At 37.8% G+C, this 15,283-nt stretch overlaps 2 protein-coding genes across 3 annotated transcripts in view; one reads left to right on the plus strand and one right to left on the minus strand.

Moving 5' to 3' along the window:
- The first annotated feature begins 540 nt into the window (after positions 1 to 540).
- On the plus strand, positions 541 to 4,985 carry LOC111581472 (V-type proton ATPase subunit d 2-like). Its single transcript, XM_055014073.1, has 8 exons — positions 541 to 1,141; positions 1,649 to 1,820; positions 2,181 to 2,359; positions 3,199 to 3,278; positions 4,118 to 4,195; positions 4,276 to 4,452; positions 4,529 to 4,606; positions 4,735 to 4,985. The coding sequence occupies exons 1-8, from the start codon at positions 1,012 to 1,014 to the stop codon at positions 4,897 to 4,899; spliced, it is 1,059 nt and encodes a 352-aa protein (XP_054870048.1). The 5' UTR covers positions 541 to 1,011; the 3' UTR covers positions 4,900 to 4,985.
- LOC111586552 (uncharacterized) overlaps positions 4,939 to 15,283 on the minus strand; it is a 67,736-nt gene continuing 57,391 nt past the window's right edge. For both annotated transcript variants that reach the window (XM_055014071.1, XM_055014072.1), the window contains exons 69-74: positions 9,058 to 9,257; positions 8,805 to 8,973; positions 7,691 to 7,800; positions 6,907 to 7,032; positions 5,491 to 5,617; positions 4,939 to 5,353 (exon numbers count right to left, since the gene is read on the minus strand). In XM_055014071.1, coding sequence (XP_054870046.1) covers positions 5,343 to 5,353; positions 5,491 to 5,617; positions 6,907 to 7,032; positions 7,691 to 7,800; positions 8,805 to 8,973; positions 9,058 to 9,257 — 743 coding nt within the window. In that variant the 3' untranslated portion in view covers positions 4,939 to 5,342. The remainder of the gene's footprint in view (positions 5,354 to 5,490; positions 5,618 to 6,906; positions 7,033 to 7,690; positions 7,801 to 8,804; positions 8,974 to 9,057; positions 9,258 to 15,283) is intronic.

A 15,283-nucleotide genomic window follows, 5' to 3' on the forward strand; every position in this document is an offset into this window, starting at 1 on the left:
GCTATCGTGACTCTTCTGTATGATTAGACTACATGGACCAGCCCTCACTCCCCGACACACATCAGTCAGCCTTTACCAGTCAGGACTTCATCACTTGTTCACTGCTTGGACAACTTTGGTAGGTACTAAGTACTGCTTACCAGAAACACCCCACAACACCTGCTGTCAGACCATTCTGTGCTGCGCCTCTGTATCATTCTGCTACAGGGGGATAAAACACTCTGCCTTGTTTGTATTTCTTTAAACCATTAATCTTAGGCAGCACTGAGCCCAGGATGCAGCAACGGTGTCCCCTCAATACAGTGACAGTGAAATAGTTTTTGTTTTGGTGCAACATTTGTATCCAGGGAGGCAGGAAGTATGATTATAATATGATTATAGTAGCTAATTCACAAAAAAAGTATATATATATATATATATATATATATATATATATATATATATATATATATACAAATCCTCTGCAACACAATGTGGTTGGTTGCTGCCTGGAATTTTTATTTATTTTTTATTTTTGGTGAAGGTATTTTTTTTTTATAAAAGACAACTCATAGGTAATGGAAGGAGAGATAAAAGATGTGCAGCCAGTGGCAGACTTATACTCACATTGTGATGAGTCAGACTACTTGCTGCCTAATATATTCCACCATCTGACAGCTGCCTTGTAGGAGATAATGGCTGTTATTTACTTCACCGGTCAGTGGTTTTAAAGTTACGGCTGATCGGCGGATATTGCACCACTGTTTTCTCATAAGTATGTTCTTCTCTCTTTACACAGGAGAATAGACTAGAATGAAAGACAGTATGATCCAGTGCAGCCAGACTGGATGCATTCAGGAACAGGAACTGAGAATCTGCACAATTTTAGAACAGCTTTGGAATTTCTTGGTGTCAAAGAGGAAGGAAAAATAACTGCATGAATGTTAGTCAGGGAGGGAGCAATGCAGAAGTTACTGTAGTAAAAAGAACAAGAGAAACACATTTCAAGGCTTTGAGAAGTCATTTGGCGTCATGGCAGCGTGTCAGGAGCTCAGCTTTAACGTGGATCACGGATATCTGGAGGGTCTGGTCCGAGGAATGAAAGCTGGGATTCTGACTCAGGCTGATTATCATAATCTGGCTCAGTGCGACACACTGGAGGGTAAGGATTGCTCATCACTCAGTTTAGTTTTTGAAAGCTTTTCCTACTGTGTGTGGGTGTTTTTGAAGCACTCCTGACAGCGATTACCTCATCTAAATAGTTTCTACACCTGGAGCTCATTCATCCCACAGATAATCTGAATGTTCCCCCCACACATTAGGGCCTTCCTCTCTTTGCCTGTGAAAGATGAAAACCAGTGACATGCTATTATATAGTGCAGATTATGCTGTGTTTTAGATTTTATGTTCCTAACACACATGTTAGCATGTCATCACTGTAGTAAATTGCCCATGGAAGAAGTCTTAGAGACCAATCAGTAAAAAATCAGACTCCAAAATTTCAGTATTTGGCACCGTGTGTGTGTACAATTTAGTCAGTGATCATCAGCTGTAATGAGTTTAACAAGAAGGCCGGAAATAGCTGAGTGTGAATCATATACTGTATTATGATTCATCTCTTCCTGCTGATTTTAGAGGCACAATAATGTCTTTGCCGTTTCCTCCTCAGACATGAAGCTGCACCTCCAGAGCACAGACTACGGTAAACTGTTGTCCTCGTCTGAAGAAGACCTCAGCGTGTCTCTGGTGGACAGCAAGCTGAGGGAGAATCTGGTGACCGAGTTCAGCTGTTTGCGCTCCAACGCCCTGCCGCCGCTCTCTACATTCCTTGACTATATAACGTATGATACATACGCTTTAATATGAAAAGGTGGAGAGCTGAGAAGATATGCACACCTGGTCTCAAAAACGCCCTTTCAACTCAGCATTTTCCAAAAGAAAACTATGTGTCAGTTGCATCTGCCCAGATTGATCCTGTCTGATCCATCAATCTTTACACAAACAGCAAAAACTCAAAAAAAAAAGATTTAGCAAATTCTGAAAAAACTAATTTCATTCAATCCAATTTTACAGTTTAAGAAACTAGAAGTGAATCTGTGTATAAATCTGTCCCAATTTTTGATACAAATGGCATTCAGACAAAAAAAAAAAAAAAGCAAAAAACGGGACATCCATTCACTGTGTGCTCTGTGTTGCCATAGTTACGGCTACATGATCGACAATGTGGTGATGCTGATCACTGGAGCCCTGAAGCAGAGAGATGTGGCAGAGCTGCTCCCACGGTGTCACCCACTGGGAGGTTTTGACCAAATGGCGGCCGTGGGCATCGCTCGCACCCCGACTGAACTCTACTCAGCCATCCTGGTGGACACACCGCTGGGTAATGTGTGGTTCTTACTCCCAAAGATCAGAAACTTGAATGTATGAGTCATTTATGAGTCATTACAAGTCGCTGGTGATGTTCCATCTGCAGCGACTTGCAATGACTCTGGTGCCATAAAGTAGTATTTTAGTGTTTTTTTTAAATTTTATCTTCTCTTACAATATTCTTTTGGCCATGATTTTCTCCCATAAAAGGGGACATTTGACTCTTCTTCCACACAATATGGACCAACAGTGTGTTGCCTACTTCAGTCAAGAGGAACAGGTTGTTATAATGGAGAGCTTTGAAGGATATAAAAAATATTTAGTGGGAAAACCACTACTACTGCAAGTTATGTAAGAGAGGAACGTTAACTCTTTTTTTTTAACCACTCAATCACTCGTTTTTAACGTGACAGCTGCACAGTAGAGCTGTTAAACTTTAACTGTGATTTATTTAAACACGATACTCAAGGGAAGCATTAAGATTTGACACTGCCTCAGAACAGAAGAGAGAAGAGAGAACAGAGAACAGAACAGAACCTCCTCAGGTCAGTTATGCAGCACTGGTTACCATGGTGATCTAGCATTTCAAAGAGAGACACCTTCATGACATTGAAAACTCTGACCACCAATCTCACTTTGTCGTACACTCATCTGGCCTTTACTGAGTCTGAATTTTTACTTACAACGCATGTTTTTACTTTATCCAGGTCCAACTTTTTTTTTTTTTTTTGGCATACGTGGCATTCCATACTGAAGTTCTACCAAATTAGAAATATTAACAATCCACTTTTATCGATTTATTTTTTAATCAACCTTTAACCAACCCAGCGTGTTTTGTTTTTTCTGTCACAGCTCCGTTTTTCCAGGATGCTGTATCTGACTCCAACCTGGATGAAATGGAAGCTGAGATCCTGAGAAACAAACTGTATAAGGTGACTGCAGTGTGACATGAGGTAGAAGGATCACATGGCATTTAAAGGCCCAGTGTGGTGGTTTTAGGCGGATCTGCTAGCAAAAATGAAATACTGTATTGTTGAGCATGTTCGTTTTTTGAGATAGAAGACGATTGTCTTCTATAATATCTAATATCGGTTCTTAAGAGGTTGAAGCTCCATAGTTTATGATTAAAGAATATTTTAAGAAAATCAGGGAAGGTTGACACAAGGCCGCTGATGTTTGAAACTGTAATGAAAGTCATCATGAAGGTAAAGTCAAGTTTTACTGAAGATTTAGATTGTACAGTAAGGAAAGTCTGCTTGTTTTTGTTTGGGTTTTTTTTGGTGAATTAGCCACAGACAGTGCTCCCCTCCCTGCATATCAATACGCCTCTAAAACATTATCCCGATCATTATTTTGCCGTTGATAACTGTGCATCCTGAGCTGATCTCTGCCTAAGAAAACTGTGATTGGTTTAAAGAAACACGTAGCGAGGGTTAAACTGGCTCAAAATATGTGTGCAGAAGTTTGAGCAGAAATGTTTTCCTTCATGCTTTTCAGCTCACCAGTGCTGCTCTGTGCACTTGTGTTACGTTCACGTGCCTGTCTTACATGTGCCTAATTAAATACATAACTCACCTTTATGACTCTAAGTGCATGTGTTCACAAAAATATTATAACTGTAGTATTTACCTCAGCTGTCAGACCTGTTGGACAACCGAGAGGGAATACATATATTTTACTACTGTGTGAAAGCTTAAAATGTCATCTCAATGTAATGTTTTTCATGAGATTTGTTCTGACCTTCATGCTTTTTTTTTCTTTTTATCCAAAGGCATATTTAGAGTCTTTCCACTCTTTCTGCAAGAAGATGAGCGGCGCCACGGGGGATATAATGTGTCCCGTCCTGGAGGTACCCTGATGATTCAATCCTTATGGGCTGGTTTTATTTAACAAACTGTTTAAGATTTGCTTTGCTGTTTTGTGCTACAGTTTGAGGCAGACAGGAGGGCCTTCATCATCACAGTGAACTCCTTCGGGACGGATCTCAGCGGAGCAGACAGGAGCTCGCTGTATCCGGCTTGTGGCAAGCTTTACCCTGATGGCCTGCGACTCCTGGCCCTGGCAGAGGACCATGAACAGGTCAAAGCCGTGGCCAGCTGCTATACAGTGAGTCATCTCTGAAAACTGCTATAACAAGAGACGTCAGAAGTCGGACAGCCAATTAATTTTAACCTCCCTACAGGACTATAAAGCAATTTTTGAAGACCCTGAACCAGGATCAGAGTTTAAGAGTTTTGAGGACAGATTCTTCGAACAAGAGGTAATGTAACTCAGCAGAACTTTTTCACATTTATGGTTGAGTTACTTTTACTGACAATGAGATTCTTCAAGTCTTAAAACTGCACTGTGGCCCCTCTAAGCAGCTTTAATTCTGTTATTTTTTCCCAGGTGAAGCTGAACATACTGGCTTTCCTGCAGCAGTTCCACTTTGGAGTGTTTTACTCCTACATCAAGCTGAAGGAACAAGAGAGTCGCAACATCGTCTGGATTGCTGAGTGCGTCACTCAGAGACAGAAATCCAAGATACACAACTACATACCCATCATCCAATGAACAAAGAAGTGAGCAATAAAGACACGTAGTAAAGTCACATAGCATACAACAATGTAATAAATGCACTTTGTCAAACTGTATAAAAATATTTGTTGATGTCTTTATGATTCAGTTGTAATGGATTAGTAACTGTGGTTGCACTAAAGTCAGTCTTAGTATCTTCAGTGTTTGTACTACAGACCACAGAAAATACAAAAAAGAAACCTAATGAATATTAATAAACTACCTGCTATAGTCAGTATGTTCACATTCACATTATTGGCATAACATCTGCACATCTAAACAGGACAAAAGTGTACACGACAGGAGGTAAAACTATACAATAAAGTACAAAATATAAGTATAGAAGTAACGTGGCACAACCAGTGGTATATGTGTTTATGTTCGTCCATTTTAGCAGCTAACAGAGGTCATAAACTGCTCTTCATCTGCTCGTCTGTCCTTCATGCTTTAACTGAAACAAGAAACAAGATGTGGTCATAAAATAACCTAGAACTTCATTTATCATTCATTAATGTAAAACGTTGCCATATGTATGATAGCACACCGACACAGCATGGGTCTAATCATGCACATACTGGCCCAACTTACTGCACTGGACAGGGAGCTCCAGTGGTATGTAGTTCTGTTGACAGAGATGAACAAAAGCAGACGCTAATCTGCAGAGCGCCCTGTGGGAGCTTAACTCGCACACCGACAAGAACCTACCCGGATCCACCTGGAAACAAAGACACGCAATTGTAAACCTGAAAATGGTAAATCAGTCAAAATCTGTCTCAAAATGAACCATTAAGGTTCCCTGTTTTCACTTTTCTCCATGTGTAACCTCTTACTGTCCACCATAACTCACATTATAAGATTCTAGCACATCTTTATAGCTCTGAAAACATGCACATTTACTGTATTTATAAATGGGTAAATATATAATCGAGGGACTTTTGAAGTCCATGGGCTAGATCTTACATACATTTTCATTAAATGTAAAAAAAAAAAAAAAAAAAAAAAAAACTAAAGTTTTTTTTGTTCGTTGTGATCATGTCTTTACAAATTACATGATTATTTATTATGGAAACAATCACTTACTAATAAAAAATGACTGAATATCACTAAAATGTCAACTAAATAACTGTCCTAATTAAATAACAACCACCTTCTAATTAGCTAAACAATAATAAAATGAGCTCATTTAAAAAAAGTTTTGATTGTGTTCTTTTTATTAATTTGAGATAATCATGAGACATATTTCTTTTTTGGTAGTATATCAAATTTTATATGGAAAATAACTAATTGTGTTGTGTCCAAGAAATCACTTTCAACTAAGTTGCCCGTTACAAAAACACCTCTCAAGGAAGTGTGTTAGTTCCAGATCACATGACCTGCTCCACATGATGTCATTTCCTCCTGAAGAAAAGACTGGTAAGACTCCAAGGCTTTCTGAGTTATTTAATATAAAGTAGTGTGTGAGTCAAGTGTGGATTTATCGTATGTCAACAGGTTTACTACAATATCCTTAGAAATAACTTTCGATTTCAATTATACTCAATTGTATATATAATATTTTAGAAGAATCTTTCTGTAAAAATGCCATGTGGTGTTTGGTTATAGGCGGCCATGTTGATTTTAGGCCTGAAAACAGCAAAAATGTCAACTATGATACCTGTCGACCGTGTTACAAAAAGTGCTGGAATTATATATTGACCCAAATGCTTCTTTTTGGCAGAACAAAGATCCGTCCACTTCTGTTTTTCCACAGTCTTTCCTTTATCTGATCCCAGCAAAGTGTACAAGTGCAGCTTATTTTTACCATATGGGAGTTTTTCTCAGCTGCAGAAAATCTCGTTAAAGGTTAAGAGAAGGTAATGCTGTACTTGTGTGTGCATTCTGTGCCAGATATGTGTTATCACAGTATCATGTATCCGCATATCTCATCAGGCAGCAACGAAAGTTAGTGCTGCAGGATCGTGGTAAGAAAGCGTTGATGCACGCCAGCTGTGTTCTGCTACTTACTACTCTGAAGCAGGAGCTGAGTGGAGAATCGGGAGACGAGAACAGAGAGTCGCAGCTCACCAGGCTCCTGGATGCTTTGGATAAAATCTCTCCTGCAGCTGGAGGTTTAATACATGGAGGCTTCATCTAGAGACACAGACAGCCAAACTGCAGGTGATGAATGGATTCAGTCAAGTCAACAACACTGCAACACAATCGCGGAAACATTCAGTAGCACAAGATTTTAGAAAGTTTTTCCTCAGTGAAACAAAAACAACTTGTTTATTTTTTATGTTCTCCAAATAAAAGTTATAGAAGTGTATCCGTGCACCATGATATCGTCTGCATTTGGTCAGTTAACGCCAACTGAAATCCAAAATAAATCATTCGGAACCAATTCTGACAGTATGATGGTGATTAGGTTGCATTTTTTCCCTTTGTAAGCAAAATCTGGAATCAAAATGCAACAGTTATACCTTTTGTTTATTATCTGAAAGAAGAATTTAGCTGTCCAGACAATCTCAAACTTTGACAAAAATTTTGATATTCAAAGAATATAATACTGACATGTTAGTAAAACACATATGATGGTAACTGAGCATCAGTAAGTATCGCTATAAAGTTATGCTGGAGGCCTTCTCCACCTCCCCACACTCGTATTTTAGTATTAGTAATAATATTTTAGTTGTGTTTTTTTCTTTATTTTCTGTTTCAATATTCTCTTGGCCACAATAATCATGTAGTGAAAATCCATTATTGTGACCACCTCGTCCTCAATATGCAAATTGTGTTCGTCTCAATCTACCTGCCAGCTGTTGAGAAAATCCTCCAAATTCTCAGCTTGAGATCCATCACGCAAAGGAAAATCATTTCCTGCATCATTGTCGTTGGTCCCAAACAGACCAGTGGACGCACCTGAGGAAAAAAAAAACAAGTATAAGAGAAGAAGTCTGGGAAGAAAGTGTAAATACTAGTAAAACTGTGAATGTGCTCATAACAAGTCATTGATTTTAAAAAGTTATTGTTACCTTTCAATGCCTTTCTAAGCTTCTAACTGTATCACAGATCTACTAAGCACATATGAAAGCAGGCAACATCTTAGATCAACTGATGCTTGCAGTCAAAGCTTCTCAGCTTGGGAAAAACTTGCATCACCATTTTAAAATCTTTTTTAAAAAAAATTTCACGTTTTATTGTTTTACAAATGTTATGTGTAATGTGAACGATTACACTTGCAAAACATTTTTTTGAGATTCTTTTGAGCAGGAACTGACCATTGAGCCTGGACAGGAAGACCCGCCCACAGCCAGTGGACTGACAGCTCACTCCTTGAAGCAATAGCAAAATCAAAAGCGTGGGGAAAAGTATAAGGTAAAATAAAGGGACACAAATAACTAAGTGTTTTTTTTAATAGAGATAAAGAAATAAATAGATTTTTTTAAATACACAGTAAAATAGATATGCAATATGCAAATAATAAATATATATTTTAAAGATAAATGCAATAAATGTGAAAATAAATGAAAATCCTGATAATTGTTCTTTTGTATGTTGCTATTTGTTTGTATTTCTACACTTCGTTTATTATTTTATTTACTTTTCTTGACGTTTCTGTTTTTATTTATTTGTGCTTTAGTTTTTTCCTCCTTCCATTTCCCATTTATTTTGCTATTCTTTTACATATTTCTTTTCTTTTTATGCCACTCCTATGACTCTGCACTTTGCAATTTTTTTTAAAGCGCTACATAAAAAAGACCATCACAGATTTTATTGTTATTATTGTTGTCATTACTATTATTGTTGCTATTGCTGGTATTATTGTTGAAATTATTGTTGTCTTTGCTGTTGCTGTTTGTATTATTGATAGTCTTGTTTTTGTTATTGAGATGTTATGGCTGGTTCTGTTGAATCTTTCCTACCATGTAACCATCCATCCAGGGTGAAGCTGCACACTTCAAGCGACAGGTCACATGAAACTGATCCTCCGTTCTGATTGGACACCTGCACTACGTTTGATCTTCTCGTGATGTCCACTCCATCATCACTGTGAAATATGTGGGACACAGCGGTGTTGCAGTCGGCCTTCACCTGTGAAACACGTTTTCTTCATCAGTCTTCTGCGTGACCGATTGAACTCTCCTTGCTGGTAACTAAAGAAACAGAGACACAAACCTGTCCATTGCGCTTAATGCTGACAGTGCTGTTATTCATCTGTATGAGCAGGAAGCTCTGTGGGTCTGGATGGAGCAGCAGCGTGAATGAGGGCTCGGCGTTGACGTCTTGGGCGAGCAGCAGCGGACATGAACCTGGCAGCTCGAACAAGTGACCATCAAACGTCACTACAAACTGATCCGCCACCAACAAAGCTTGGTCTGTTAGAGAGAGAGAGAGGCAAACGCAGAGACAGACTTAAGTAATTTAGGTTTTTTTTTCTAAAAAAATAACATGTCAGAGTGTAAAATGTTAACAACTGTGCAACCTAATCAGCCATGTGGTGATTCAGTGGCTTGCTTAAGTATGTATATGAAGTCAAACTGAGGTTCTGCGGAACACGATCCCGTAAAATGCCTTCATGAACTGGGAATTCACTTTCCCACAATGACATTGAGCTGTCAGACCCTGGAGGACTGAAAACATTTCAGCAAAACTCATCACAGAGTTGATATTTCATGTTGGTATGTTTTATGTACGTATGTATTGTACATTACAAGCAGTGCTGCAGTTTCTTCCCAAACAATTCAACTTTAGCTTCAGTAATTTACTCAACATTTGTTCTGTATTGACAAAATGCTTTTTGGTTAACTGATGAACAGATTGATGTTTTTCAGCTTTCACCGATTTTCACTTTGTTTTCTGTGTTTTTGTCGAGAGGCATGTTTTACAAAAGTAGAGACTTCTTGTAAACAGCAAAAATATGACTCTGCTTGTGATACAGCTTCATGGCTCTCCACTTCCTCCCGGTTGTGATCCCTGCCTGGGCCACCTTGGGGTCACTGGAGTCCCTATACATCACCACCTCTCTTGCCTTTGTCACTTTAAACTCCTCCTCTAGTGACTTCAGGGGCAGCGGAAGCTTGGTGTTACGTCCAATGTTCCCTCTAATTTTTCCTGAGTGTGAGCAAACACACAAACTCCCTGAGCGTCCCTTGGACCACTGTGAGCAACATCAGACGTGTGCACTGTGGTCACACCAGCATCACATCCATTCAAGTTACATGGTTCATTAAAAGAATCAAATTACAGCATTTACATTTCTGTTAAAACACTTTGTAAACAGGAGCCAGTTGAAGGCTGCAGTGATTTTAGTGACACTACAATGTATAAGAGTGAAGTTATTGAATATTTGTCTCTCTTTACTGTTGCAGTTTTGCAAATTGCAGACGGACCCTGTTCACTCCATAGACACCAATGTTATTCCTGTAGCTTGAAAGACAGCTACTTTTGATAAAACTGGGCTTGTAGCACATTGTCTGCCTTGCAACAATGGGAAAGAGGCACCGTTTATGTTTTGACAACCTATATCTAATGAGTTATTGATGCTGGAAGTGTGAATCTGTGAATATCTTTCCAACTTTACTGAACTTGGGGCCACTACCACCTAAGGAGTGATATATTTAATTTTGAAAAAAGCATTTAGCCATACTTAAAGCTTTAAGTGCTTTATTAACACGGAACTAAAAATTTTGTATTGTTTTATTATCACAGGTTCTGTCTGAAAAGAGGTGGCATCATTTTAAACAGTGAAATCAAACTAACAAAATGTAATGACCAACCAGTGAGTAATACTGGATTCTGCAAAAACATAAACAACTTTTTTTAAAATCTAAATCTTAACACAGTTAATGTATTAACTTATTTTTGTGTGGATGCATGTATTTATTGATTTATTTAGTACTGTTAACATATCAGAGTTCTGAGTGAATTTTTCTTAAGATGGGCAAAGGCCATTTATTGATTACATATAGGCTGTTAAATGTTTATTAAAAACTAAAAAGCATTTTTAAAAAAGCAACTTAGGCATTTATTGAGTCACTAAAATACTGTAGAGTACAGACCACATCAGCATGATTATAAGCATCCTCTGGTAAATTAACAACCAGATACTGATGTCTCTCACCATATGGACTTCAGGAGATGACTGGGGGATGATAAACTGTGATCTACTGGTTGGGTTCTCTCTGTTCTCATGTTTCTTACATGTTTGTCCCCTGACAGCCGGGTCTTAATGTTTTTTGAGCAACACACCATACTATGACGTTTTTACAATGATGGTTCTACTATGGAACCAGTTTGACATGTTCAGGTGTTCTTTGTGTGAAAACTCAGAGATTTCAGGTATCAGAAAGTGGTTTTCAACTTTCTTTGTTAACTTTCTGCTTCAACTTTAAATTAAATTTCCTTCACTAAGCCAGCCCTCTGGACTTCCAGGAAGCTGTGTTCCTATTGGCTGTCCAGGTGGCTGCTTGGTGTTATCAGGAACACCTGAGCAGCTCAGTGTCTTCCTGCTTTATTGAGCTGCAGACAAACATTTCCTCTGCTTCTCTCCACCACTGAACTGGGTTTGGCTCCGTTGCTTTAGGTTGTTCTTTAGGCGTTGGCTTGCAACTTCCAGCAGTAAAATAGACTTTAATGTGTTTCTTGGTGTGTTTTAGGGCTTTGTACTGGATAGTTGTCTTGGTAAAGGTGGTTCTTTAGCCACAGTTAGCACATGGTGCTAATGTGTGCAGTGATTAGTGGATTTGGTGCAGCTGAGTTGTGTCTTTATCTTGGCTGTAGTGAGTCTTCAGAGGTTTTTGGTCAGACACATTCTGTATTCTTGTTTGTGAAGCAGCATTGGTTGTCCAGAAGGTAAGAGTTCCTGTCCTGATTCTCTGTTCTCAGAGGATCTCTGGTAGGCTGCAGGAGACTTTAGCGTTTGGGTTGTGCTAGTTTGGTTTTTGTATGGTTTCATTTGGACGACTATCTTGAGGCCTCTCCATGTGGTTTAGTGAGGTTTTCTGCAACAGTTCTACAAAGCAACCTGCAGCAGAAGAGACTTTGAGAGTTTTTAGGAAGTTCTGGAGACCAGACTTTAGAGCAGCAGAAACATTTGTCAGCAGTTTGAGCAGGAGAAGGTGATCTTCAGAGTAGAAATGAGATGGAAACCTTCTTGACCCGTGTGGTGAGGTCCTGTACCAAGAGTTTGAGCAGGTTGTGAAGAGTCTGTAGTTCTTTGGTCTGAAACACAAGAAGAGTCGACTCATTAAAGGAGAAAACAGGAGATATTGTCGGTTCTTCTGTCGTTCTGCAGTTTCCTTAGACTGAATATCAAGTTTATATTTTAAATGATTTACCATGTGAGCCCAAGAAGACTTCAATAAACTCCCTCCATCCCCTGGACACAACATATTTTATTACCATGTTAAATCTTTTTTTTTTTATAAATGTTTTTGAGTTTTAATCATAGTTTTAGCATAGTTTTTTTTTCTCTGCTTGTTTAGTTTTGTCATCTGTGTGAAAGGTGCTAAACAAATAAAGTTGAATTGATAAACTGAATAACTGACTTTGTATTTTAAAAATTTTGTTTAATTTCATGACATGTATTGTATCTTGTTGAATGATCTAATTCAATATTTTGTTTAATATAATTTAATTGTATTTAATGTTTAACTCTATTAAACAGACAAAATATTGAATTAGATCATTCAACAAGATACAATACATGTCATTATGAAATTAAACAAAATTTTTAAAATACAAATATTAAAAATTACAGATAAAATATTTTCCATAATTAAACATTTAAAAAATACAATTCAACAAGAAGAATATTAAACATTTTAAAAAATGCAAAACATTTAATTACATTATTAAACCTTTAAAAAGACAAAACATTTAATTAAAAAATTAAATGTTTAATTAGAAAAGTACATCTTAAAGACAATAAAACTTCAAATAGGAATTAAACAGAAAATACAATGAAGCATTTAAAAAGAAAATTAAACATTAAAAGGTGGTAAAACATTTAAAAAGAAAAACCTTAAAGATTTAATCAAAACATTAAATATTGGGAAAGGAAAAAAAACTCAAACAAGCCGATAAAACATTTGAAAAAACAATTAAAAATTAAAAAGACAAAACATTTGGAAATCAAATCAGACATTAGAAAAGAATAAAAGGTGAGAAAAGAGCAAAACTAAACATTTAAGAAGAATCAAACTAAAGACAAAACATTTGAAAAGACACCAGTTAGACTTTAGAAGATCAAATTAAACAGAAGAGACAATAAAACGATCAAAAAGAGCAAAACCAGATAAAGGTCTCAGAGCATTTTCTAGTCTGAAACGAAAACATCAAGTTGTTTCTTCAAACATTTCCTCTTTCTATGTTCTTGGTTTGATTGTGGATAGATTTACTAAGAACTCATTTCAGAAAACTGCTTTCCAGATAAAGTCTACTAGTAGTTGAAGGCATTGATCAAACTAATGTTACCTTCTGATCTCCACAAACTTTACTGTTCAGTGAAGAGAATCAAAGTTTGTTGAAGGTGAAGGTCTGAGAAGAACTCAGATGGATGGTCTAAATGTGAAATCAAGACTCATGGTCACAAGTTTTAAGGCTTCTGTTAACCAGAAAGTTCAAACTAACAGAGAAGTACTGAGAAACTTTTAAGATTTCAGTCCTCAGACTGTCTAAAGGTTCAAACTAACAGAGAACTACTGAGGAACTTAGAGGATTTCAGTCCTTGGACTGTCTGAAGGTTCAAACTAACAGAGAACTACTGTGGGACTTAGAAAATTTCAGCCCTCAGACTGTGTGAAAGCTCAGGTCCTGAGGACTTGGGAGGTCTGGAGGCTTGGAAAGTCTTGGAACTGAGGGTTCAACCCTCCAGCACAAAGGCTGAAGTCCAACCTCCTGAAAAAAACGGTCGAGTCGAGACTCAAATTAAAAAAAAACTCGAAAACGACAAAAAATAGATGATAAATGCGCAAAAAAAAGAAGAATTAGTATCTGAGCGAGTAGCTCAGGGGATAAGAAGACAGACTACCAACTCGGAGGTCGCAGGTTCAAGACCCACCACCGGCAATTTTCTTTCTTTGTCTTTGTCAGGATTTTGAGAAAATTTAAGAAGGGTCTGGTCTTGAACCAGCGACCTGCAGCTCCATAGGCAAATCCTTAACTCACTGAGCTACAGATCAGATAAAATAACATAATTTCGTCGTCCCTTTGGCATCGTAGTTCCTGAAGTGACCACATGGGTGGAGCCAAGGCGGAGTCTGGGTGGAGTCAGGGCGGAGAGTAGGCGGGGAGGTGGGTGGCGGCCTCCCCCCTCTACTTCCCCACCTCCCCCCACCGCCCACCACACCTTCCCCCGCCCGACGAGTTCTTCGAGTCTCCACGAGTTCTTCGAGTCTCCACGGGTTTTCCCGAGTTTCTGGAGTTTCCACCAGGTCGGAGGCAGAACAAGCTGTCATGAAGAGGTGTTGCAGTTGGCCAGGATGGACTGACTTTTTACAGCAACTAGAAGGAAGACGACTAGAAGAGCAGGTCTTTAACCAGCATCCATAAAATCCATGGAGTCGCTCCAGAGAAATGAAGGAAGGTCAACTTTTATCAACCTCCATCCAGATGTTCAACTTAATATCTTTACTTTGACATTTTTTTCAAACCACAAACCTTTAGTATCACACTTTATTATTATTTATTAGGACTTTAATGGAATCCACCGGCAGATTTAGTTTTTGTTGACAAACTTTATTCTTGTCATTGTGGGACTGCAGTATTTAAAACTGTTCCTTCTATTTGACCTCATGTTTATTAGTTTTAGTGGAGAAAGTTATTTTAGTTGTCGATTAGTCTCTTAAAAACCAAGTAATAAATTGGATTAGTCAAGAGGTTTAAATTTCTTACTTTGTCATATTTTAAATATGACAAAAAATATAAAAATAAAGCGTCTTGAGACAATTTGACCTGTAACTGGCGTTATATAAATAAAATAGAATTTAAATTGTATGTATCTTGTAATGTTGGAGTAATTCAGCCATATATGTTGGAAAACACATTTTCTTTGTCCATTAATCTGTTGATTGTTTTCTCCAGTAATTCATTTCGTTTTGGTTTATAAAATGTCAAACCCAAATATATTCAGTTTACTGTCATAAAAACCAAAAAGATTTACATTCATGATGCAGGAATCAGGCAGTTTTTCACTTTTTATCTTAGTTTAGTCAGAAAGATAGTTGATAATGTGTGAATTTTTGCAGCTTGTGAGCCGTAGAAGGTTTTAATCTTTGGGGCCGAGTGTCAGAAAACATTTAGAAACCAACATCAACAAAACACTCAACAAAGATTTGAACATCATTAAAGGGAAATCCAACTTTTGCATGACAATGTCTAATTAAAGGACATTTATTTCCAA

Source organism: Amphiprion ocellaris, chromosome 10 (assembly GCF_022539595.1).
Source record: "Amphiprion ocellaris isolate individual 3 ecotype Okinawa chromosome 10, ASM2253959v1, whole genome shotgun sequence".
NCBI classification, from domain to species: Eukaryota; Metazoa; Chordata; class Actinopteri; family Pomacentridae; genus Amphiprion; species Amphiprion ocellaris.